We start from the raw sequence: 27446 nt of genomic DNA, 5'->3' as shown, positions 1-27446 counted from the left end.
AAGTCGAGAGCTCGCCACTACCCAGAGGCTCTAAGTCAAGACCTGGCTCCAGGGGCATCCAAGTTCCGAGTCAAGTCCCGGCCCTGGCGGCATCCAAGTTCTGAGTCAAGTCCTGGTCCTGGCGGTCTGTGATTCCTGTCCTACCCCCCCGTCTGAATCCCTTCTCTGCCCCTCTCACCTCTAGCCCTCGTCTGCAGTCCTCACCTGCACCTCGGTCTAGTTCTATCACCGGAACTAGATAGGTACTGTCTGGTGTTCTTTCGTGTTGGTCTTGCTTTGTCCTCGCCTCCGTGGGGGTAAGTCAGGCCATTTTGCCGTTGCCCCGCAGGGGGTCATGTCTTGTCGTGTCTTATCCTTGCCTCCGTGGGGTAAGTCAGGCCGTCTTGCCGTTGCCCCGCGGGGGGGTTCATGAGTCATGAGTCCCGGCCCTATATCCTGTACCCAAGGAGGGGTCCCAGCTCTCTGTTCTGTGTGTGAGTCCCGGCCCTATGTCCCGTACCCAAGGAGGGGTCCTGGCTCTCTGTTCTGTGTATAAGTCCCAGCCCTATGTCCTGTACCCAAGGAGGGGTCCTGACTCTGTGTTCTGTGTATGTGTCCATGGTTTCATGTACCTGCTCTCCCGAGACCGAGGCTCTGTTTTCCCATCTTCCTCCTCTCCCTAGCCCATGTCATGTCCATGCCTGGTTCTGGGGTCCGAGCCCAGGGCAAGACCCAGGTACTGGGTCCTTGCCCAGTCCCTGGCTCGGAGTCCATACCATAGCCTCTTCATGTCGCCGCTAGTTCTGCGATCCAATTCCGAGTCCAAACCCGGACCCTTGGTCCCAGCCTAGTCGTAGTCCTGAATCCTTGTCCAGTTCGCTATTCCTGCTCCTGCCTTGCTCTCCTGGTATCGAACAATAAACTAAATTTAATTAACCTCACAAGATGTGTCTTGCATTTGGGTCCACCCTTGCTCCCTAATGCCCCACCATTGTGACACAATAATGTGATAGAACTTAGAACCTGCAACATTACAACACAATAGAAACTCTTCAGCTCACGATATTTTAACCTACTCCAGGTCCAATATAATACTTCCCTCCCACATCGCTATCCATTTTACTTTAACCAATGTGTCTATTTAAGAACCTCTTAAATAACATTAATTCTGCCTCTACCACCACCTTGGCAATATGTTCCACACACCTTTCACTCTCTGTGTACAAAAAACTACCTCTGACAGCACCCCGACTACACTTTCCTCCAACCATCTTCAAAGTATGCTTTCTTCTATTAGCCATTTGTACAATTGCTATCCTAAGAAGGTACTACTTTTCAAGTCCTGGTCAAGTCCTGTTTGATACCCACAATACTATTCTAAAACTTGGAGATTGTACAAACTTGGAAGTGTGGTTGAAGCGAATAGAACGTAAAGCTAGCCCAGTGGAATGGAAGGACGCACGGCAGATGTAATTCAATGCAGAGAAGTACTTTGAATTTTGGTAGGATGAATAGAAAGCTCAACCTATTTTAGAGGGTACGATTCAAAAGGGGTTCTGAAAAGGAGAGACAGAGGTGTATCCCTGGAAGAGCCATGTGATAGCTAAGGAAGTTTACACAGTTTTCAAGATTACTCAAAACATTTCGTCATCAGTTATTTTCTTTTGAAATGTAGTCAGAAATTTAGTTGAAAATTGAAATCTGGTCAGAATTATAATACAGGGAAAGGAGACCAGCCAAGTAATGTACAGAAAGATTCCTCAGCCATCATAAGGAATATAAAAACGCAAACACGTGGAAATCTGCAGATGCTGGAATTTCAAGCAACACACATAAAAGTTGCTGGTGAACGCAGAAGGCCAGGCATTTCACCATTGTTCACCAAAGTTGCTTTCACCAGCAACTTTTATGTGTGTTGCTCATAAGGAATATGATTATATAGTCTGCTTGAGTGGTTGAGATGAAAATGTCTCCATTTGCGGGAAGTCCCTCAGAGATTTTTTTTCTTCAGTGGTTTGATCGAGGCATGACTGCGCAGGTGCATAGACATCACCGAGTTTGACCGGTGGGGAGAATTTCAAAAGAAGACCGCTTTATAGAGCAGGCTACAGAGTAGGAGGGCTTTGGCTGAACGAGCTTCGGTGATAATGAATCGAGGTGAGGTAAGTTACATGTGAGGAATAGGAATAGGAAGTATGTCTGTAAGGCCAGTGTTCTGTACTGGGTGTCAGATACGGGATGTCTGGGAGACTCCCAAACTCCCAGACGGCCACATCTGCGCCAGGTGTGTCAAGCTGCAGCTCCTTAGGGACCGCGTTAGGGAACTGGAGATGCAGCTCGATGATCTTCGTTTGGTCAGGGAGAGTGAGGAGGTGATAGAGAGGAGTTACAGGCAGGTAGTCACACGGGGGCCTGGGGAGACAGATAAGTGGGTAACAGTCAGGAGGGGGAAGGGCAAGAGTCAGATACTAGAGAGTACCCCTGTGGTTGTCCCCCTTAACAATAAGTACTCCTGTTTGAGTACTGTTGGGGGAGAAGACCTACCTGGGGGAAGCAACAGTGGCTACACCTCTGGCACAGGGTCTGGAAAGGGTAGGGAAAGGAAGAGAATGGCAGCAGTGATAGGGGACTCTATAGTTAGGAGGGGCAGACAGGTGATTCAGTGGACGCAGGAAAGAAACTCAGATGGTAGTTTGCCTCCCAGGTGCCAAGGTCCAGGATGTTTCTGATCGCATCCACGATATCCTGAAGTGGGAAGGAGAACAGCCAGAGGTCGTGGTACATATTGGTACCAACGACATAGGTAGGAAAAGGGAGGAGGTCCTGAAAACACACTACAGGGAGTTAGGAAGGAAGTTGAGAAGCAGGACCTCAAAGGTAGTAATCTCAGGATTACTGCCCGTGCCACGCGACTGAGTACAGGAATAGAGTGAAGTGAAGGATAAATGCGTGGCTGAGGGATTGGAGCAGGAGGCAGGGATTCAGATTTCTGAATCAGTGGAAGCTCTTTTGGGGCAGGTGTGACCTGTACAAAAAGGACTGGTTGCACATGAATCCCAGGGGGACCAATATCCTGGCAGGGAGGTTTGCTAATGCTATTGGGGAGAGTTTAAACTAGAATTGCTGGGGGGGTTGGGAACCAAACTGAAGAGACAAAGGAAGAGACGGTTGGTTCACAAATCGAGAAAGCTTGTGGACAGTGTGAGAGGGAGGGTAGGTAAGTGATAGAGAAGGGATGTGCTCAGACCAATGGTTTGAGATGTGTATTTTAATGCAAGGAGTATCATGAACAAAGCAGATGAGCTTAGAGCGTGGATCAGTACTTGGAGCTATGATGTTGTGGCCATTACAGAGACTTGGATGGCTCAGAGGCAGGAATGGTTACTTACAGTACCAGGCTTTAGATGTTTCAGAAAGGACAGGGAGGGAGGCAAAAGTGGTGGGGGCGTGGCACAGCTGATCAGAGATAGTGTCACAGCTGCAGAAAAAGAGGAAGTCATAGAAGGCTGGTCTTCTGAGTGCCTGTGGGTGGAAGTTAGAAACAGGAAGGGGTCAATAACTCTATTGGCTGTTTTTTATAGACCATCCAATAGTAACAAAGACATCAAGGAGCAGATAGGGAGACAGATTCTGGAAAGGTGTAATAATAACAGGGTTGTCGTGGTGGGAGATTTTAATTTCCCAAATATTGATTGGCATCTCCTTAGAGTGAGGGGTTTAGATGGGGTGGAGTTTGTTAGGTGTGTTCAGGAAGGTTTCTTGACACAATATGTAGATAAGCCTACAAGAGGAGAGGCTGTACTTGATCTGGTATTGGGAAATGAACCTGGCCACGTGTCAGGTTCTCAGTGCGAGTGCATTTTGGAGATAGTGATCACAATTCTATTTCCTTTACCGTAGTATTGGAGAGGGATAGGAACAGACAAGTTAATAACGTGTTTAATTGGAGTAAGAGGAAATATGAAGCTGTGAGGCAGGAACTTGGAAGCATAAATTGGGAACAGATGTCCTCAGGGAAATGTATGGCTGAGGCAAATGTTCAGGGGATATTTATGTGGCATTCTGCATAGGTACTTTCCAATGAGAGAGGGAAAGGATGATAGGGTACAGGAACCATGGTGTACAAAGGCTGTTAAAAACCTAGTCAAGAAGAAAAGAAAAGCTTACGACACGTTCAAAAAACTAGGTAAGTATTAGAGATCTAGAAGATTATAAGGCTAGCAGGAAGGAGCTTAAGAATGAAATTAGGAGAGCCAGAAGAGGCCATGAGAAGGCCTTGGCGAGCAGGATTAAGGAAAACCCCAAGGCATTCTACAAGTACGTGAAGAGCAAGAGGATAAGATGTGAGAGAATAGGACCAATCAAGTGTGACAGTGGAAAAGTGTGTATGGAACTGAAGGAGATAGCACAGGTACTTAACGAATAGTTTGCTTCAGTACTCACTACGGAAAAGGACCTTGGCAATTGTAGGGATGACTTACAGTGGACTGAAAAGCTTGAGCATGTAGACATTAAGAAAGCAGATGTGCTGAAGAATTTGGAAAGCATCAAGTTGGATAAGTCACCTGGACCGGACGAGATGCACCCTCGGCTACTGTGGGAGGCGAGGGAGGAGATTGCTGAACCTCTGGCAATGATCTTTGCATCATCAATGGGGACGGAAGAGGTTCCAGAGGGTGCAGAGGAGATTTACAAGGATGTTGCCTGGATTGGGGAGCAGGGTTTATGAGAACAGGTTGAGTGAACTTGGCCTTTTCTCCTTGGAGTGGTGGAGACTGACAGGTGACCTGATAAAAGGTGTATAAGATAATGAGAGGCACTGATCATGTGGATAGTCAGAGGCTTTTTCCCAGGGCTGAAATGGCTGGCACGAGAGGGCACAGTTTTAAGGTGCTTGGAGGTAGGTACAGAGGAGATGTCAGAGGTAAGTTTTTTATACAGAGAGTGGTGAGTGCGTGGAATGGGCTGCCGACGACGGTGGTGGAGGCAGATACAATAGGGTCTTTTAAGAGACTCCAGGATAGGTACATGTAGCTTAGAAAAATAGAGGGCTATAGGTAACCCTGGTTAATTTCTGAAGTAAGTACATGTCCGGCACAGCATTGTGGGCCGAAGGGCCTGTATTGTACTGCAGGTTTTCTATGTTTCTAGATCACTAACTTTGTTTTTCTCTGTCTACAGATTCTGCCTGACCTACTGAGCAATTCTATATTTTTTCTGTTTTAGGTGTGCTGAGTGATGGATAGATGTTGGCCGGGATACCAGGAAAACATTCTTACAACTCTAGGAACAGTGCCAGATTACCTTATGCATCTACATAAGAACTCATGAAATCTGAAAGAAAATACTTCTGACTGATTCCCTCAGTAATTTATAACTTCATGTCTCTGGAATGAGGCCTAAGCCCACAGCATTTTAACTAAAAGCTGAAAAATATCTCTGTCCAAAGCTAGTAAAGAATTGAATTAGTGTGTCTACCTCTACGCGATCCTAATACCTGCTTTTATAGGTGATAAACAAAAACATCAGGCAAAGGTAAATCTCTGATCAACACTTTCAGCTCCAAAACCACTCACTCTCCACCTAAATTCACTCCTATTTAAAAAAAGCTTGAGAGTTGCACAAAACTCTTAATATGGTAGAGACTGGGCAGTGAGGAATAAAGCAGGCACAAAGATCTGATTTTCCCAAGGATGCAATCTGTTGGCAAGTTGACTCTGAGGTCTATAGCTTCCAATGTCCTGATCTATTGGGTATCACAGTTTGTCTGGGATCTGAAACCACCTGATCTGATCTTGCGATGTGAGATTATTAGGGATCTGATCCCACTTGTATTCATAGAATCACACATCAAATATCCATGGACCCCACTGACCTTACTGGATCTGAGCCGGCACAAGGAATGAGACATTTCATCAGCCCCAGTTGCACAGCTCAATCTCTCTGTCATTTTAAACTATAAATCCAATGGTTTTTTCTTAAAGTTACTATTGAATCTCCTTTGGTATCTCTTACCAGATATTTGTATTCTTTGCTAAAGATCCTATACGTTTATCCAACATTCTTACTGAATTGTACAGCAACATCAAGGTGCTTTCATGCAGACATCGTATATTTCACAAATTTCTGATCTATCTATATCTTTCTTTATCTTCCACTTCCTCTGTGTCTTTCCAATGCTCTGTCTCTTCCAGACTTACTCTCTCTCCTCATCTTTCCCTTTTTCCATTTTTTACAATCACTCATCTGCTCTTTGATTAGCCCTGCCTAAGCCTATGTGGCTCATTTTTACTCAGTCACGACGTTCACGTAGACACTCACACAGCCATGAGCATCCCAGCTTCATTTATTTTTCTGAAGTCTTCATGGGGCCTTTTAGCTGAAATAAGTCCAGGCGGTGAGGATTATATTAATTGTCACCCCTGCTTTTCACCGATTTTATTCATCTAAATTCACTCTCGATATGCAGCAAATCATTCATAACAGACTGAAGTCTTATTCTGACATTTTCTGTACCTTCTCTCAGGACAACCCTTTCGTAGGGTGGAAACTTGCCCTGGATCGTCAAGGCCGAAAGGTCGTCCCTGCTCTTCCGGATATTTTTCTTGGCCCCTCTCAGGCCGCGCATTTTCCAGAACTCTGCCCGAGCTCCAGCCGAGGTACTCGATGAAACTTTCTGCATTTCAACTTTGGCGATTTGTTCAGCCCTGTGCAGGAAGGAACAACACAAAACATTTGCTTTGTTTATTGTCCCACTGTCAATTTTCTTGTGATATTTTTTCCCAAGACTGCACAGATATGTGGACGTTGCAGTGGCCTTGGGTACATTACTCTGTTGGATATCTCACTGGACTGGTAACCTACGGGGTCTGGATTATGAGTGTCAAACATGCACCATGGTGATTAAAAATTAAAATGCATTTTGTTTAAGAGGAAAATGTAGAGTAAAAGAGTGAAGATCGGTAACAGTGACAATGACACAGCTAGATTATCATAAAATTCATAGTCCAATTTGAAATCTGCTGCCCAGGCAGAAGGATGTGCGAGTCCAAAATCACAGTCTTGAGGTTGACTCTTATCTCCCCCCAGTGAGATACCAGTTTAAGAGCGAGATGCTGATAATCTGTCTGAATTTAAAATGGTATTAGATATGTAGTCAAAGGCTGGTAATTGTTATTACAATAGTTACAGATCACAGGGTCACAACTTTGGATGAGCCTTTACTCAAACTATACATGGTGATTATATTATGAGGTTGTATAAGGCATTGGTGAGGCCGAATCTGGAGTATTGTGTTCAGTTTTGGTCACCAAATTACAGGAAGGATATAAATAAGGTTGAAAGAGTGCAGAGAAGGTTTACAAGGATGTTGCCGGGACTTGAGAAACTCAGTTACAGAGAAAGGTTGAATAGGTTAGGACTTTATTCCCTGGAGCGTAGAAGAATGAGGGGAGATTTGATAGAGGTATATAAAATTATGATGGGTATAGATAGAGTGAATGCAAGCAGGCTTTTTCCACTGAGGCAAGGGGAGAAAAAAACCAGAGGACATGGGTTAAGGGTGAGGGGGGAAAAGTTTAAAGGGAACATTAGGGGGGGCTTCTTCACACAGAGAGTGATGGGAGTATGGAATGAGCTGCCAGACGAGGTGGTAAATGCGGGTTCTTTTTTAACATTTAAGAATAAATTGGACAGATACATGGATGGGAGGTGTATGGAGGGATATGGTCCGTGTGCAGGTCAGTGGGACTAGGCAGAAAATGATTCGGCACAGCCAAGAAGGGCCAAAGGGCCTGTTTCTGTGCTGTAGTTTCTATGGTTCTATGGTTCTAATAGTTCTGCTTACATAATACATACAAAACCACCAACTCTACACTGAAGATAAAAATGGTTCCACTGTAATTACACATTGTCTTCCTGAGCCTCACCCTGACATTGTACTGAGGAATTTGAACTGAGGAATTTGAAATCTCTTTATTCAAAGTTCAGTTGGTGCAACTTTGAAACACGTGGCCTGTTTCTGTGCTCAAATCCGCAAGTGCTGGTGTTCAGGCAAATGGCACACCCATCAAATTGGAGTGCGAGCCAGAAGTCCAGAGGGTGTGGGGTGTGAAGCTGGAGCCAGTGGTCTGTACTGCGGGCTGGCTGTGTGGTTGGAGCCAGGGTTTGCCTGTGGGCTGGGTGTGTGGCTGGAGCCAGGGTGTGGACCATGTGTGGGAGTATGGCTGGAAACAGTGCTCTGGACTGTGTTGGTGTGTTCCTGGTACCAGTGGTCCGAACTATGAGTGGGTGTGTGGCTGGATCCAGGGTGTGGGACAAGAATGTAACGATGAGGCATTGGCCAGACCACACTTGGAGTACCTTGAGCAGTTCTGGGCCCCATATCCAAGAAAGGATGTGCTGGCATTTGAGAAGCTCCAGAGGAGCTTTACGAGATTGATCCCAGGAATGAAAGGGTATATATGCATAGGGAGAGTTTGAAGGCTCTGTGTCTGTACAAGTAGGAGTTTAGAAGAATGAGGGGGTGATCTCATTGCAACCTACTGAATATTGAAAGGCCTAGATAGAGTGGACATGGAGAGGATGTTACCAATAGTGGGGGAGTCTTGGATCAGAGGGCACAGCCTCAGAATAGAAGGATATACTCTTTAGAAGAAAGATGAGGAGAAGTCTTTTTAGCCAGAGTGTAGTGAACCTGTGGAATTCATTGCTACAGATGGCTGTGGAAGCCAAATCAATGGATATACTTAAAGTGGAGGGTGATAAGTTCTTGGTTATTAAGGGCATCAAAGGTTATGGGGAGAAGGCAGAAGAAATGTTGTTGAGTGGGAAAATAAATCAGCCACGATTGATTGGCAGAGCAGATTCAATGAGCCAGGTGTCCTAATTCTGCTCCTATGTTTTATGGTCTATAAGAGTTCAAGAACATATTAAACTACGAGCATCAGGTAAAATAAATCTACTGTTTAGCACTCTTGAGCCATAGTGAAACAAAGCCACATTAGCCACACTTCCTTAAGCCCACACTCTTTATAGCATTGCAGGTATGTTACAGACCTGTTCTTGTTGGGGATGGTGCCTCTCTGCTGCTCCTTGAAGTCTTGGCCAATTCGCATAGCATACCACGCTCCCAACTTCCCTTTGTACATTGTGTCGATGACTCGGAATACATCACCTCTCCTGAAGCTTAGTTCCTGAGGTCCTTCCACTTCATGGTCAAAGTGGGTTCGCACGTAGAAAGAGTCACCAACATTTGAGTTGATCATTTTTTTAAAAACTGAAAGAAAGGTTTTTTTGTATCAATTTGTGTTTCTATATAACACCAGGAAATTCAACTGGGCAGAACTACAATTTCCAATAAATTACATTGAAACATTACAGTTTATGGTCTTTAGTGAAGAAAAAGAAATACTATGAATTATTTGTACATATCTCTCACCTAAGATGTGAAACCTTAGAATGTGAATGCACAAGCTGGCTACAAGCAGCACAGATTTATCTGGTAAAACTAAAGTGTTTTCACACACTTGGAGCCAGATAAACAGTATCTTAGGTCCTCTAGAATGGTATGCTGGAGAGAATATACAATCTGTACTGAGCCCACACCGTTTCCATAGGTGCAGATATTTTCTTGAAATTTGGACTTGTTAAAAGTTTGTTTTCCTTCAAAACAAAAGCCTGGAATTAACCCAGTAAAAGTGGTGCAGTGACCCAGGGGCACAACATGTAGAGCTGCTGCCTTTGAACTGGGTTCAGTCCTGATCTCTGATGCTGTCTATGTGGAGTTTGCAGCTTCTCCTTGGGACTGCATGCATTTCTCCTGCTGTAATGGGTTTCTCCACATATCCCAAACACCCATGTTCTTAGATTAATTGGCCACTGTAAATTGACTCTAATATGTAGGTGAGTGATAAATTCAATTGACAGGATTTTTAACTTTTTTTTAAATTTAGAGACAGCATGGTAACAAGCTCTTCTGGCCTGATGTGCCTATGCCCCCCACCCCCATTTGCACCCCTGTGACCAATTAACCTTCTAACCCATAGACCTTTGGAATGTAGGGGGAAATTGGAACACTCGGAGGAATCCCACACTGTCACCTGAAGATCGTGGTGGAATTTAACTTGGGTCAATGGCGCTGTAATAGTGCTAGTCTAATGGATACACTACTGTGCCATCCCAATGGGGAGTAGAAAATAGGATTTATGTAGGATAAATGGAAACAAGCGCTTGATGGTCAGTATGAACTCGATGGGCCGAAGTGCCTGTTTCCCTGCTGTGTGATTATGTATTAAGGAGATGGTGCCAAAGCAGTCAATCTCAGCTGAGGCAATGATGTAGAATGTTTAAACCAGTACAGGAAGTTCTGGAAGTACTCAGCAAATTGAAGATTATCAGTGGAAGAGAAAACAAGTCAACATTTCAGATCACAGACCCTTCAACAGAACTGTAAAGTGAAGAAAACTTATAGAACTTGGAATAAAGTGGATTAAATCAGTCTGGGTTCACTTAGCTATCCACTAACATGACACCTAGTGACATATGAAGTGTCCTCTAATACCGTGCCCTGGTTACTGAAAAGGTCCTCTGAATCTCATGGCTTGAGCTCACGTCTATAGAGTGAGTTCTTTGATGAGGTACTGTTGGAGGCTAGGAATTACAGACAAAATCTGCACAAGTCAGCCCTCAGGGGAGCAGTACTGTTCATTTGAACATATACAGGAGATAAGATATTTACTAGCAGGTTACACTCACTATCTTCCTTCCTCTGAGCTCTAATCTCCACTTGCTGTCCCCTTGGTATGTCCAGCATGAGCAGCACTGCCTCTTCACGGGTCAGGTTTTGGAAGCTGACGTTGTTCACCTGTTTAGGCAAAAGGATAAATGGCTTAGTGTTCATAATTGTGATTGTAGGCGAAAGAGGCAATAATTAATCACAAGGAGCCTTGACAGTGATCATTTGGAAGATGTAGAGTACAATTGAGAATATATCAAACCCCAATTCTCTATTCACGCAACATCTATTCCTATACGTCTGACAAGGATTGCTGGAGAGAGATGAGGTACAGTATTAATTCAAGGATAAGGAGGTCAATTGCAACATCTCCACAAGTAGATTCAGCCATCCGAGTGGAAACAGACCTTGCTATATATATGGATCAATACTGGTCGAGAAGTTACCTTCAGGGCCAAGAATAATTATGTTGAACTTCACTTTAATCTAATTCAGATTGGTTTATCACCGTTAAAGACAAAGCAATTGTTGAAATATTGTCTGCTAGATGTTTATGGACTGATGGGTTTCAGAGACTATTCTCTTTTCCTCTGGGCTTGGGGTTTCTGTTTTATTAGTCAACCTCCTGGTGTTATGTCAGTCACCTGCCTGTTATGTAATGTGGTTGTGGTTGGCATCCGTCTGTCCCGAAGGACAATGGGTGATGATGATCATCCTCGTACACCTGGGCGGAAGGTGTGGAGATCCTGTGATGCCCAGGTGTCAAGATCCCCCTCTCGGCCTCACCAGTATAGTCCAAAGGAAAGCTTATGAAGTAATATGTTTGGCACCAGCTTGGCTGCAGGAGCTGCCAGAAGGATGTTCGATGACGTCCAGCCACCTTAGGGGCTCCACTCCGGATTTACTCCAATAGCCTTCATCTCTCCCAAGGGTGCCCAGAAGGCAGTGGAGCTATTTATAATACTTACCCATATTTACATGCAATGTAGAATAATAATATTTCAGCACAATATGGGTTCATTTACTGCTATGGTGGGTGTTAATTTCCATAAGTAGGTGAGTTTGAACCCCCATATCTGCTTTCTCAATAGACTATGATATTGCTCCTTTTCAAAAAACTTCCTAATTTTATTTTAAAGAATTTTGTTCCTTTTGTTTCCACATTTGGTGGAGGAATCCACATTCTGATCAACTGAAATCCATTCTCTGACATTTAATCTAAGTAGCACCAGTTAGTAAACAAACTAGTGTCCTAGTGCAATCACAACAACTTGGAGCTGAATGCCCTCAAAACCATGGAGATGCATATCAACTTCAGGAGAAGCGTTTCTTCTCTCCAACCACTCATCAACAACTCTACTGCTAGCGCCATTTTGATATTCAGGTTCCTGGGCTTTATTATTTCTCAGGACCTCATATGGGAGAACCATATCTCCTTCATTAACAAAAAGGCTCGGCAGAGGATGTACTTCTTGTGGCAGCTGGCAAAATACCATCTCATCCGGAACAGACTGGTGTAATTCTACACTGCAATCAGAGACAGCATTCTCACATCAGCTATTACTCACTGCATCCTCTCACAATACAGCCAGCTGTCAGGTCATTGTCTGCAGTCTAACATCACTGCATGCCTTGTATGTGTCCAGGACAAAGAAGTGGGCAGGAAAAATCATTGCAGACACTACCACCCAGCAAACTACATTTTCCCAAAGCTCCCTGCTGGAAAGCACAATAGGGCTATTAAAACCAAAAAAAACATCATGCCATTTAAAACATTTCTTTCCGCAGGCAGTTAGTCTGCTCAACAATTCTAGTTAGCCACTCCCTCCCTTCTCTCTACGTATTACCTCAGTCACTGTAGTGCATTGTTCACACTTTATAAACCACTTTATATAATGCTGTTTACATTGTAAATGCATGTTAGAATTTATGTATTTATGCACATTTTATTCCATATTTGTACCTAACCTCTAAGTTTATTTTATATAATTCGTATTCTTAAAATTGTTGAATATTTCTGTTTTTGTTGCGCGTCATGGCAACGTATCACAGCAAATTTGTAATACATGTAAATGTATAAGCTGAATAAAGTTGATCCTTGATCCTTAAACTTTCACCATTCTCTTTCCCCAAATACCAACTGTGTTGCCTTTTAAATGATGCTTCAGACTCTACTACCCCAGGCAATGGTGGTAAATTCTTTGTGTAGACCTATGCATTGAAATATTGTCTTTACCATCCTAATGATCAGTCTAGACTTTTGCTCTTGTCTAACCTTGGCAAACGCCTTCGCCAGATCACCTCAAATGAGCCTAAATCACTGGCTATGTAGAGTGGGGGTGGAGGAGCAGGAAGGGATAATGTGGTGGTGATGGTAATGTATATAGGTCTGTCTAAATGAGACCTTAGGTTAAGTAAGTTCTTTTCCCTTGTTGAGCATAAATTACCTAGAAATAATGAACAACATGGGAGAGAGTCTCAGAGTCATACTGTCACACATGTATAAACATTCAGCCCACTTTTAAGTATCTATTTATACTATCGCTATTTACCGGCACTTGTTCTCTCGCTTCTATCAATAATAATAATAATCAAGAATTCACATTCTCTTATTTGTTTCTCTTGTTTGTGATTGGATTACTTCACATTCTATTACCTTTAAAATCTGATCTCCTATCTGGATTCCCTGTTTGGCAGCAGGACTGTCTTCGAGAACCCGAGAAACGAATATTCCAACGTCGTTGCCTCCGGCCAGCTGCAAGCCAACATTGGCATCCTTCACAAACCTCACAACCTTCATGGCTGGGCTGTAACTAAGTATAGAAAAACCCAGTCAGTGAGCACAAAGTGATTCTTTCCTTCTGAATATCTGGCTAAAAAAAAGTTCTGTCCTCTATACTATTATTACACAAGGTTACAGGAGGCAAGTGAAAGGCTGGGCCATTGAAAGGACTAATCTTGAGTTCCTCTGGATAGACAAGTGGCAACCCTGACCCCTGCATACTTGCTTTTAATTTAGAGAGTTACAACTTAAGCTTGGACTCCAGCAGCTGCTTTTGATGGTTCAGTGTAGATGCCAGATTCATTGGTCCTTCTGTTGTTGCTAGATGTAACCCAAAGGGCACAGACAGAACCAAAGCTCTTGCAGGACTGGTTATGAATTATGCCTTTGAAAACATTGACTATGCGTCGATGTTGATTACCAGGACTTCTACCAGAATGAATGGAACAAGAAAAAACTTTGGATGGATTGAATGTATGAACGGAAAAGGTGGATAGACAGGAAGAAAGGCAATGCCTAGATCACATCAAAGCCCCAATCGCCCTGACAAAATGGTTAGTCTAAAGGAGAAATTATTTCACTTTATTCTATCATCACATTAGCAACTTTTTTATGTTGGCTTGCTCTTGAACTGACAATAAGAAAAACCATTTTCTTTTCTCCTGTCTCCTAAGATCAGAGGATGCCAGGCTCCCCGACTACACTCTGCTGCCATGGTCAGACAGCATCTTAAGGAGAAAGACGGAAATAACGGGTAAAAGAAGCAAACTTGGATGTTCTTACAAAACCAGCAGCTCTCTGAAACATAATAGTAAATTAAATAAATCAACATCCAGTGAATCACATGTAACTTCAGTAGTCCATTAGTTTCATTATTGCCTTAAGCTTACCCAACATTATACTCATCTGGTGGTCTTCTGTTTGATGCCTTTACAGGGACAGCATATGTTGCATCCCCGATGTCTGAATTTTGAAAAAAATAAATAAAACAGCTATATTGAAAACCAATGACTAGTAAGTAAACAAAATGACACTCTGCTGTACAACATATCCCCTGCACAGAGCAACTCACCTCTCCCTGCAGTATACAACCCATCTCCCCCAGCACTGTACAACCCATCTCCCCCGAAACTGGACAACCCATCTCCCCTTGCACTCTACAACCCACCTCCCCCTGCACTCTACAACCCATCTCCCCCAGCACTGTACAACCCACCTCCCCCCGCACTCTACAACCCATCTCCCCCAGCACTGTACAACCCATCTCCCCCGAAACTGGACAACCCATCTCCCCTTGCACTCTACAACCCACCTCCCCCTGCACTCTACAACCCATCTCCCCCAGCACTGTACAACCCACCTCCCCCCGCACTCTACAACCCATCTCCCCCTGCACTCTACAACCCACCTCCCCCCGCACTCTACAACCCATCTCCCCCTGCACTCTACAACCCATCACCCCCTGCACTCTACAACCCATCTCCCCCTGCACTCTACAACCCACCTCCCCCCGCACTCTACAACCCATCTCCCCCGGTACTCTACAACCCATCTCCCCCTGCACTCTACAACCCATCTCCCCCAGCACTGTACAACCCATCTCCCCCAGCACTGTACAACCCACCTCCCCCCGCACTCTACAACCCATCTCCCCCAGCACTGTACAACCCATCACCCCCTGCACTCTACAACCCATCACCCCCTGCACTCTACAACCCATCACCCCCTGCACTCTACAACCCATCTCCCCCTGCACTCTACAACCCATCTCCCCCTGCATTCTACAACCCATCTCCCCCTGCACTCTACAACCCATCTCCCCCTGCACTCTACAACCCACCTCCCCCCGCACTCTACAACCCATCTCCCCCAGCACTGTACAACCCATCACCCCCTGCACTCTACAACCCATCTCCCCCTGCACTCTACAACCCATCTCCCCCTGCACTCTACAACCCATCTCCCCCTGCATTCTACAACCCATCTCCCTCTGCACTCTACAACCCATCTCCCCCTGCACTCTACAACCCACCTCCCCCCGCACTCTACAACCCATCTCCCCCTGCATTCTACAACCCATCTCCCCCTGAACTGGACAACCCATCTCCCCCTGCACTCTACAACCCATCTCCCCCAGCACTGGACAACCCATCTCCCCCTGCTCTCTACAACCCATCTCCTCCTGCACTCTACAACCCATCACCCCCTGCACTCTACAACCCACCTCCCCCTGAACTGGACAACTCATCTCCGCCCTGCACTCTACAACCCATCTCTCCCCGCACTCTACAACCTATCTCCCCCTGCACTCTACAACCCATCTCCCCCTGCACTCTACAACCCATCTCCCCCTGCACTCTACAACCCACCCCCCCTGAACACTACAACCCATCACCCCCTGCACTCTACAACCCATCTCCCCCTGCACTCTAGAACCCATCTCCCCCTGCACTCTAGAACCCATCTCCCCCTGCACTCTACAACCCATCACCCCCTGAACTCTACAACCCATCTCCCCCTGTACTCTACAACCCATCTCCCCTGTACTCTACAACCCATCTCCCCCTGTTCTCTACAACCCATCTCCCCTGCACTCTACAACCCATCTCCCCCTGCACTCTACAACGCATCTCCCCCTGCACTCTACAACGCATCTCTCCCTGCACTCTACAACCCATCTCCCCCTGCACTCTACAACCCACCACCCCCTGCACTCTACAACCCATCTCCCCCCGCACTCTACAACCCATCTCCCCCAGCACTGTGCAACCCATCTCCCCCCGAACTGGACAACCCATCTCCCCCTGCTCTCTACAACCCATCTCCCCCAGCACTGTACAACCTATCTCCCCCTGCACTCTACAACCCATCTCCCCCTGCACTCTACAACCCACCTCCCCCCGCACTCTACAACCCATCTCCCCTGCACTCTACAACCCATCTCCCCCTGCATTCTACAACCCATCTCCCCCTGAACTGGACAACCCATCTCCCCCTGAACTGGACAACCCATCTCCCCCTGCACTCTACAACCCATCTCCCCCTGCACTCTACAACCCATCCCTCTGCACTCTACAACCCATCTCCCCCTGCACTCTGCAACCCATCTCCCCCTGCACTGTACAACCTATCTCCCCCTGCACTGTACATCCCATCTCCCCCTGCACTCTACAACCCATCTCCCCCTTCACTCTATAACCCATCTCCCCCTGCACTCTACAACCCATCTCCCCCTGAACTGTACATCCATCTCTCTCTGCACTCTACAATTCATCTCCCCCCACACTCTACAACGCATCTCCCCCTGCACTCTACAACCCACCTCCCCCTGCACTCTACAACCCATCTCCCCCTGCACTCTACAACCCATCTCCCCCTGCACTCTACAACCCATCTCCCCCTGAACTGGACAACCCATCCCCCTTGCACTCTACAACCCATCTCCCCTGCACTCTACAACCCATCTCTCTCTGCACTCTACAACCCATCTCCCCCTGCACTCTACAACCCATCTCCCCCCGCACTCTACAACCCATCTCCCCCAGCACTGTACAACCCATCTCCCCCTGCACTCTACAACCCATCTCCCCCTGCACTCTACAACCCATCTCTCTCTGCTTTGGACAACCCATCTCTCTCTGCACTGGACAACTCATCTCTCCCTGCACTGTATTATCCATCTTTTCCCTGCTCTTCGGAAGTTTTAACACAGACTGCAATCTATATTGGCGGTTGTGTAGGTGTGTGTGGTGCAACAAGCAGTACTACTGTCACTTTGTTCCTGCAACTGGAAGCAGCCTGACCTTCAGCTTGTGTCAAGTTTGCATTTTTGCCCTGTGTCCCTGTGGATTTCCTTGGGGTCCTCTGATTTCTTCCCGGAGTCTAACAATATGCTGGTTGGCAGGTTCATTGGACATTGTAAGTTGCCTCTGGTTTAGATGACTGGGGCACTGACGGATTCTGGCAATAAACTGGAGGAATGAGAATGAAGGGATTGCTTTGAGAACTCGACAGATTCAGTGGGCTGAATGGCCTTCTCATAAGAAAATATTGAAACATCTCATATTCCTGTATCTATTCATTACTTCTGCATATGCAGTATAATTTTTGCTTACTACTTAGTTTCTGTGTCAACCGATAGAAACATTCTCTCCTTCCTCACCGCTCTTGTGTGAAGGACCTTATGCTCCTCTTCCAGTTGTCTCCCTTCCGTTTAATCCTTTCATTGTGTTGGATCACTCAGCCCCCGGAGAGGATGGAATTAAATCAGGGCAGGCTGTCTTTGGGAGCTGCAGATAGTTACTGGAGCTATCTCCTCATGTCAAGTTTGCACCTCTTAGACAGTCATCCCTTCTCACTTCCTGAACAGCACATTTACTGGCTAAAAGCTTCCATCAGCTCGAGGGCTTCTGATAAATGATGCTCTCAAATCCACCCATTAATCACAAATTATCATCTCTAAGCCAAACTCATTCACTGCTGTGAAATATAATTATTCACTTCAATCAGCAAGAATCAAAATAGTTCAGTTGAACCTACTCACTCACAATGAACTGGTTACCTATTAGTGCTCACCATAATGGGGTGTAGGGGTTACAGGACTGAAACCCATCTCTGTCACTGGGTTTTTGATTGGTGTGAGGCTGGAAATAAGAATGGAAAACAAGAGTCATCTCTGGTCAACACCAAATCTCTGAACAACAGCAAAATCGAATGATTCAGACCTCTATATGCATCGAAGTGGATGAAAATTAACAAATGAATGATGAATAAATTGATTTAAAAGGGATGGAGACAGAAAGCAGGAAGCTTCTGACTAATTGGGCTATATCTGTTGTAGGGAAAATGCTGGAATTTATTATTAAAGATACTACAGCAGAGCATGTTGAAAAATTTGAAGTATCAGGTCAATATAGTTTTTTTTAAAAAGAGAATTATGTTTGGCCAATTTATATGGAATTCCTTGAAGCAGCAACCTATCTCCCCCTGCACTGAACAACCCATCTCCCCCTGCACTGTACAACCCATCTCCCCCTGCACTGTACAACCCACCTCTCCCCGCACTCTACAACCCATCTCCCCCTTCACTCTACAACCCATCTCCCCCTGCACTCTACAACCCACCTCCCCCTGCGCTCTACAACCCATCTCCCCTGCACTCTACAACCCATCTTCCCTGAACTGGACAACCCATCTTCCCCTGAACTGGACAACCCATCTTCCCCTGCACTCTACAACCCATCTTCCCCTGCACTCTACAAACCGTCTCCCCCTGCACTCTACAACCCACCTCCCCTGCACTCTACAACACATCTCCCCCGCACTCTACAACCCATCTCCCCCTTCACTCTACAACCCATCTCTCCCTGCACTCTACAACCCATCTCCCCCTTCACTCTACAACCCATCTCCCCCTGCACTCTACAACCCATCTCCCCCTGCACTCTACAACCCATCTCCCCCTGCACTCTACAACCCATCTCCCCCTGCACTCTACAACCCATCCCCCCTGAACTGAACAACCCATCTCCCCCTGCACTCTACAACCCATCTCTCCCCTGCGCTCTACAACCCATCTCCCCTGCACTCTACAACCCATCTTCCCTGAACTGGACAACCCATCTTCCCCTGCACTCTACAACCCGTCTCCCCCTGCACTCTACAACCCACCTCCCCCTGCACTATACAACCCATCTCCCCTGCACTCTACAACCCATCTCCCCCGCACTCTACAACCCATCTCCCCCTTCACTCTACAACCCATCTCTCCTTGCACTCTACAACCCATCTCCCCCTGCACTCTACAACCCACCCCCCCTGAACTCTACAACCCATCTCCCCGTGCACTCTACAACCCATCTCCCCCTGCACTCTACAACCCATCCCCCCCTGCACTCTACAACCCATCTCCCCCCGCACTCTACAACCCATCTCCCCCTGCACTCTACAACCCATCTCCCCCTGCACTCTACAACCCATCCCCCCCTGAACTCTACAACCCATCTCTCCCTGCACTTTACTATCTGTGGCGAAAGACGGAAAACTGGGGATGCACTAAGATTTCAATAAGGCATTTGATAAGATGATGCATGAAAGGTGATTACAGAAAATAAAATTTCACAGGGTAGGGGCTACCGTGTGGAGCTGGTAGATGGCGCAGTTAACAGGAAAGAGAAAGTAGGTTTTTTTTAGCTAAAGGATTTAACAAATGTGTGCTACAAAGATCAGTCCTGGGACTTTAACTTTTTACAGTTTATATACTGTACATGACCTGGATGAAGGCATTGAAGACGTGGTTGTTAAATTACCTGGCGACACTAAGAAATAGGAATATACTTGGTGAAGAGAACATAAGGTGATGATAAAGGGGTAAAGATGGGATGGATGAATGGGCACAGATGTGCCAAATGTGGGAAAGTATGAAGTTTTCATTTTGCCAGGAAAAATAATAATGAAGCTTATTATCTAACTTTTTAAAGATTTCAGGGCTTTGATATGCAGAGGGATCCAGTGTCCTAGTACATGAATCGCAAAATCCTAGCATTCAGGTACAACAAGTAATAAGGCAAACCCACAGAATGTTACTGTTCATTGTGAGGGTGTTGTATACAAATTTGGAGATGTTTTCCTTCAACTATATAGGACACTGGTGAGACCATACCTGGAGTAAATATCCTGAAGTGATCACCCTGTTTAAGGAAGCTTGATAATACGTTGTAAGCAGTCCGAAAGAAGTATACTAGACCAATACCTGGAACAGATGACTAGTCTCATCAGGAAAGGTTGGACAGGCTACGTAAATTTTCCTCTGCTGCAGTTTAGAAGAAAAAAATGGTGTATGCAGATATCATGGTTTCTCTTGTGAAAGAATCTGGAAAAAGGGGGTCTCAGTTTAAAAAGAGAGAGAAGAGGAAATCTTTTCCATTCAGAGGGTCACAACGTTTTAGGAATGAAGGAGGTCCTGTCGTGAGTTTCTGCTGGCCTCTTCTCCTTTAGCTTCTCAGTGACGTGTGGAAGCATTAATGATCCTCAAAAGGAATATAATGGAAAATGAATCTATTATCTGCTCATTAGTTAATAAGTATCTATCTCCCTTCATTGTGCCCTATAACTTGGTCACTACCTCCATTACTATGGCCTATCATGTACCTATTATTTCCCATTGCTCTGCCTACCTTTCACTGGTCTTCATTTTGTTGGCTGGATCTGGCTCAACGTTGGGGGCTGAATCTGATTGTTCAGGCTCCAGATCTGAAATATCTGGTGCAGAGGGTGTAGATAGTCAGAACAGTTTGAGATTTAAAACTTTTCATTCATTCATTTTTCTGCGAAAAATCATACATTGTTCATTTTAGCCAAAAGGCACCACAAACGGAAATGGAAGCGGAATTAAGATGGCGCTAAACGACGACTCCTTTGCTTGCATCTTCGGAAACAGCTGTAACTCCATCGTTAATAGTTTTCCCTTTCAGGGTCCTTTTGAAGATCCTGACCTGGAGTTACACGCTGACTTCGGTTCTTTGTGGGAATGGGACCCGTTCTCGGGGTTTCAGGACCAGCCAGTGTTTGGCACGCCAAGGGGTCAGCCTGAGAGTCTCGATCGTGTTCGGAAGCCTAAGATCTCGGGGCTCTGGAGCCAGCTGGATCGAGGGTGGGCGTCACGGCAGGAGCCTTGTGTGTCGTTGGGAAGGCCAGAAAATCTTTCGCTGTAGGCCCGAAGACCCAAGATCTTTGTGATCTTCGGGCACAGAGCTCATAAAAAGTGACGAAACGGACTTTTTAATGTCATAAACCAGTGGGTTGTTGTTATGTCTCCTGCTCGCAGTGAAAACGGGGGACCTCATGAGGGAGAGAGAGAACGGGTGGGTTGCTGAATGCCAGACGAATTGCGATAGTCTTTGGGGTAACTGCAAGGTGTGTGTCTCTGCTATTGCTTAGCTCACGCTTGTACTCGGTAGCGGGTGCACTTTTTGTTTTACCGGTGGGGGTAGGGGGGATTGTTGCTCACTGCCGCATACGCACGGAAGGGGGAAGCTGGGGGGGGGACTTTGGGGTTCTCATGTTTAACTGTCATTTATTCTTTGGGGCACTTCTCCGTTTTCGTGGATGTTTTGCAAAGAAAAAGTATTTCAGGACGCATATTGTAAACATTTCTCTGACAGTAAATTGAACCTTTGAACCTTTGATACAGGCAATGCGGTTTTTTGAACCGAGTTTCTAATTTGGAAACTAGACATCTAAAGCCTTGTCCCACTTTGTTGTATTTATTACACCCACACCAGGGGGTGATGCTGCTCAGTTTAAGATGTTGACAAACCACACTGTAATATGGACATACTGGACGTTTATTCGCCTTACTCTGTCCAGAGGTTTTGTGGAGGTGATAGTCCATTTACTTTAGATTGGGCCTGAATGTTCCTCAAACACATCATACATTTGCTTCTACAATGCCATATACACACATAGGTACTTGAGAAATTTATAATGAGACATAATTAAGAAGAGAAAAGCAAAACAAGCAAAGACGGAGAGGAACTAGGAAGACCACACAAACCGAAAGTAAGGTATTTAAATTCTAGTTGGAAGATCAACAGAATCTTGGAGAAATTTATAAAAAGACAAGATCCTCATTTTCTTTATTCCATCAAATGCTGCCAATCTTCTGCCAAAGTTCAGCAGGAATTGGCATGGAAGTTCCATCAAACAATATTTATTTGAATCTCAGAATAGATTTATTACTGTAATATAAGAGTATGAAGTGAAAACTACAATAAAAGGAAACAGAATTTTCCTTGTACCTGCTGGCAGTGAGACAGTACATTGAGAAGGTGATAAAATAATAACTTGGTCTCTTACCTTCCAATCCAGAGCTGTTTTCTTCACTGTCCTCCAGGTCTGGGATGTTGACCAGAAACTGTTCGTTATCCCGAAGAACCACCAGCTTCAGCTTTCCCTCCGATCTCTCAATTAATGACCTTGTATCTTCTAGAGATATATTCTCTGTCACTATACCATTAATCTGCCAAACACAGAAAGTGACCTTCGACTTCCAACATGAAGAACAGCCACCATTTAAGGTAACCTAAGAAAATGGGCCATCAGGCTTAACAAGACATTCCATCTTTAGATTGACTTTAGATTCATTTACTGATCATGCCAAACATCCCTAGATACAGCAACATCCAATTTCCACTTAAGACCATCTCTGAGATTCAATGGTCTGTATTTTGTCAGGTTTTACCATTAGTAAATTAGTAGTATTAATCAATATAATTAGAGTCATAGACCAAGGGGTTCTTTGACCCCAGTTTATGAACCCTTGGTTTAGAGGGGACTACCTCAGATGGGAATCTTGGTTGGCATGAAACAGTTGGGCCTAAGGACCATCTCCATAAACTGGGGTTAAAGGGCCCCTTGGTTAATGGTAGGGCTCCATAGCATAAAAACGATTGGGAACCTCTGCTCTGTGGCTTCCCTTTCCATAGTTAGGAAGTTTTAGATACCAGCAATTATATCTAACATGGAAAACCTGAACTTTCTGTCAAATTCTTGCTGTTGAGTCTTGTACTTTCTCACTTGTCTCTAAACAAAGTTCATATTTTTGTATTTCCTATTTGGCCCATCAAGTTATGCTAACTTACAAATCAGTCCCATCCCACAACTAATTTTCTCTGTGACTACATTCTAATCACTCCCCCCACTAGATTGAATCACTCACCTACATACTCGAGGCCAATTAATCTACTAAACCATGTGTCTTTGGAAATGGGAGTGCACGAAATCCATAAGACCATAAGATATAGGAGCAGAAGTAGGCCATTCAGCCCATCGAGTCTGCTTTGCCATATAACAATGGGCTGATCCAATTCTTCCAGTCATCCCCACTCCCCTGCCTTCTCCGCATACCCTTTGAAACCCATGCGAATACTGTGTGCAAGCTCTACACGGGCATCATCAGAAGTCATTGAAGTTGTGAGGTACCAGATGTATCGCTAACATCATAAAGTAACAAACTTTCTGGAGCCTCCTAGTTCTTAATATGGGAAAGCTGTTTACGATCATGAAGTTAAGAAAAAGTAATTAACAAAATTGTCCCTTTCTCTCCTGCAGATGCTGCTTTCCCTGCTGTGTTCCTCCAGCAGGTTGTTTGTTGCTCCAGATTGAGCATCTGTAGCATCTTTAATTATTTCTGTTGTAAGATGATCTGTATTCCATTATCTTTAAATATTTCTAGGTGATTTAATTTTCATTTTGTTTCAATAACTTTTTACAAGTTAAGTTATTTGTTTAATATTACCACTTTTTGAAAACTTCTTAAAGTCAGGGACTTGTGTCTGAAATAATGGATGAGTATATTTTTGTTATTTTCTCTTTTTATTCCCCATCCTCCAGCAGTCCTGCTTCCTGCCATGGGAGGTAATTAATTTGCAAGAATTTCATGGTAATCTTGAACCAAAGGAGAGAAATGAGGATTATTTATCAAATAATGTTGAAGGGCACTGATCTCACAATGTTAGTGTGGAACTGCATTTGCAAAAAAAAACTACAGAGAACTGATTCTAAAATTTCTGTCTTCTCTCTATACTGTCTGTGAGTAGACCCACAACATTACACCCTTGGATTCTAGAGCTGGGCTTTCTATAAGCAAATCTTCCCACTTGTAATGTGGTACTGCTAAATCCTTCAATGGACTTAGATCTTTGTTGGTGATGTCAAATACAATTGATCGGCTTCATTAATTAACAGATCTGCAGACTTTGAAAGTAAATATCTCTTACCTTCAGTATGATGTCTCCCTCTTGTAAGACCCCTTCTTTTGAGGCAAGACCACTTGATGTCATGTGCTTAATGAAAATTTGACTTCCCAACCTCAGTCCATATTCTGTACGGCAAAATGTTGCACAAAAGAAAAAAATAAAGAAACTATTCAGAAATGATGATAACCCAGGAATGGTTAACGATGGGAATTTCACATATTCTGATTTAAAATAATAAATATACAGTCAATTATTCTTTTGACAAAGGTAAATTATCAAAAGCAGTGATGTGTTAGCATCAGAAACATATGACCACATTACTGTTGTACATTTTAACCTCACTGATCAAGGCTCATTTGGACACTTCCGCTGCAGTTCACATTTGGCTATAGACCGATAAAGTCAGAGTACTCTAGCACAGAAATAGGCCCCTTGGTATTTCTGGTCCATGACAATCTGATCTTCTGTCTGGTCCTATCTACCTGAAGCTGAACCATATTCCTCTAAACTACTACCTATCCAAGCCTTAATGTTACAAATGTTATCTTAAATGTTACTGTTGGGTGGGGCATAGGAGGATGATGGGCCTAACAGTGCCTCCTTTGCTTGCACCTTCAGAAACAGCTCTATTTCTATTTTGATATTTCTTTTTTCCCCTCTCAAGGTTCTTTTGAAGAACCTGACCTGGAGTTACATGCTGACTTTTGTGCTTTGCGGAAGTGGGGCCTCACAACCGGCCGCTTTTTGATATGCCAAGGATGTAGCCTGGAAGATAAGCGTGCCTTCAGGGTGCCGGATTTTCATGGCTACAGAGGCGGTGGGGTTCAAGGCTGGTGCCCCTGCCTGATGTGGTGGAAGTGCACGGAAGATCGAAAGCAGTGAGCTGGCTGCTGGCTGTGTGCCCAGGGACACGAGTTCTTTGGGCACAGAGCTCGGAAAAAGCGACACTACAGACTTGTAACATCATAAATCAGCAAGTTGTTTTGCTATGTCTCCCCTCTCGCTGTGAAACGGGGACCTCTCTTTTTCCGGTATTAGGGAGAGACAGAGCCTGTGGCATGTTGAATTACCATGTGAACGAGTAGTCTTTCGGGTACTGGAAGTCTGTGTCTTTATCGATGCTTTTCTGTACGCCTGAGTGCTCAGTGGGGGGTGCCAATGCTTTTTGCTGGGGGGGAGGGGGGGTCATTGCTTTGTTGCTGCTTACGCGTTGGGGGGAGGTGGGGGGCTTTTGGGTTCTAACATTTAACTGTTATTCATTCTTCGGGGCACTCCTCTGCTTTCTTGGATATTTGCGAAGAAAAAGAATTGCAGGATGTATATTATATACATTTATCTGACATTAAATGTACCTATTGAAACTATTGATCATTCACCTAGTTCTGCTGGCAGCTTCTTCCACACATGCACCACGGTCTGAATGAAGGAAGTTTCCCTTCAGATTCTGTTTAATTATTTCACCTTTCACCTCAAACTTATGACCAGTTCTGGTTTCAGCCAGCTTGAGGGAAAAAAGCCTGCATGCATATACCACACCTACACACCTCATTATTTTGTTTCCCTCTATATTACAATCTTAATAAATGCAAAATGACACTAGCGTATTGCCTGGGCTGCTCATACATTGGGGAGAATGGAGGGAGAAGAGAATGTGTGAGAGAGGGGGAAATGAAGGGAAAGGAACAGAAGAAAACAGGAAAGAAGAAAGGACAGATGGTGAACAAGAGAACAACTAAACAATGAAATCAGAGACTTGGAAGACCAAATCTTAAGAAGGAAAAAGAAGTAAAGTCACAAATAAGACTGTAGATATGACACTGAGCACTAACCCAAAAGACAGAAATCTAAAAATCCTCAAAGTGTATGAATGTGGATTTCCAGAGTCGGAACATTTGCCTTCTCATTGGTGGAGTCGCTAGCATAAAATCCATGTAATGTGACCAGACTGGAAACTCTCCTACAGCCATTTTGAGGACAGTTCAGCCTACATTCCTGATGCGGGTGGAGAGACAACCTGCCAAAGAGATGGACTCACTTTACTATCAAACTCGTTTGTTGCGAGTTACATCAATTATTTCAGTTTACCTCTGCGGGGAACTGACAGTACAACCATTGCCTGCTGCAACAGATCAGGGCCGTGACTAGGAGGCAGCAAAAAAAATTCACAGAAAGACGTCTTTGAACATTTATCAGGGCAGATGGTGTGATGTGGGAATGCCTTACTTCTGGAAGTGAGCACTTCACAGAAGAACTGTAGATCGGCTGCTTAAATATTCAATAGCTATACCAGGATTTTGCATTCTCTTATGCTTGGGTACCAGCCAGTGTACTTTCACCATCTCAAATTCAGTAACAAACTTTGTTTGGAACTCTGTCTTCGTAATTTTACCTAAATGCCATCTATTGTCCTTACTTTTTCCCTATTGCTGTCATAATTGATGCTTACCAGTCATTGACCGTTAAAACTAGATACCTACTGTTCTCTGTTCCCATTGCAGCTTCAGCAGGATTTTAAATATCACCTCCAAAGATCTATTTGCACATTAATCCTGGTTCTGGCTGACTCCAAGTTAGAATTATGACCAGAGGTTCACAGCTTCTCTGCTACCACTTACTGAGGTGTACATCCCAAATGGCTCCACTTCCACAGTGACATTCTCATCCAACACCCCCACACCCCCCTTGGTTCCTCCAACCCATTCTACTGGATATTCTGCTTACCTTCCTCAGCTACTTGACTTTCTGTCTTTTGCACTTTATCACTGCATAATGCCCACAGTGGGTGGCACACCAGAGGGACATCCCCAGCTTTAATTCACTCACCCCTTTCGATAAAAAGGTTGGCTATTACACCAATGGCAATTCAGCACCAATAATTATAAGACCATAAGATATAGGAGCAGAAGTAGGCCATTCGGCCCATCGAGTCTGCTCTGCCAATCATAGGCTGATCCAATTATGTCAGTCATCCCCATTCCCCTGCTTTCAATTCAGGCATGCCAGGAGTCACATTCATGTCCCAACAACAACGGAACTGTAGTGGAGCGTGTATCAAGCTTCAAATTCTTTGGTGTCCACATTTCCGAGGATCTCACCTGGTCCCTGAACTCCTCCATTCTGATAAAAAAAAGGCGCAACAGCACCTTTATTTCCTGTGAAGCTCAGAAAAAGCTCACCTCTGTCCCAGGATACC

The 27446-nt window shown here is 44.8% G+C and overlaps 1 protein-coding gene across 2 annotated transcripts in view; it reads right to left on the bottom strand.

Annotated features, from left to right (window-relative positions):
• LOC134337524 (tight junction protein ZO-3-like) overlaps positions 1-27446 on the bottom strand; it is a 117496-nt gene that overhangs the window by 20787 nt on the left and 69263 nt on the right. For both annotated transcript variants that reach the window (XM_063032611.1, XM_063032610.1), the window contains exons 6-14: positions 24275-24378; positions 22353-22515; positions 20672-20756; positions 18072-18139; positions 14387-14459; positions 13371-13527; positions 10735-10843; positions 9037-9256; positions 6496-6686 (exon numbers count right to left, since the gene is read on the bottom strand). In XM_063032611.1, coding sequence (XP_062888681.1) covers positions 6496-6686; positions 9037-9256; positions 10735-10843; positions 13371-13527; positions 14387-14459; positions 18072-18139; positions 20672-20756; positions 22353-22515; positions 24275-24378 — 1170 coding nt within the window. The remainder of the gene's footprint in view (positions 1-6495; positions 6687-9036; positions 9257-10734; positions 10844-13370; positions 13528-14386; positions 14460-18071; positions 18140-20671; positions 20757-22352; positions 22516-24274; positions 24379-27446) is intronic.

This window comes from Mobula hypostoma, chromosome 24 (genome assembly GCF_963921235.1).
Source record: "Mobula hypostoma chromosome 24, sMobHyp1.1, whole genome shotgun sequence".
NCBI classification, from domain to species: domain Eukaryota; kingdom Metazoa; phylum Chordata; class Chondrichthyes; order Myliobatiformes; family Myliobatidae; genus Mobula; species Mobula hypostoma.
The sequence above is the reverse complement of the archived record's forward strand: the minus strand, read 5'-3'. Positions and strand labels throughout refer to the sequence as shown.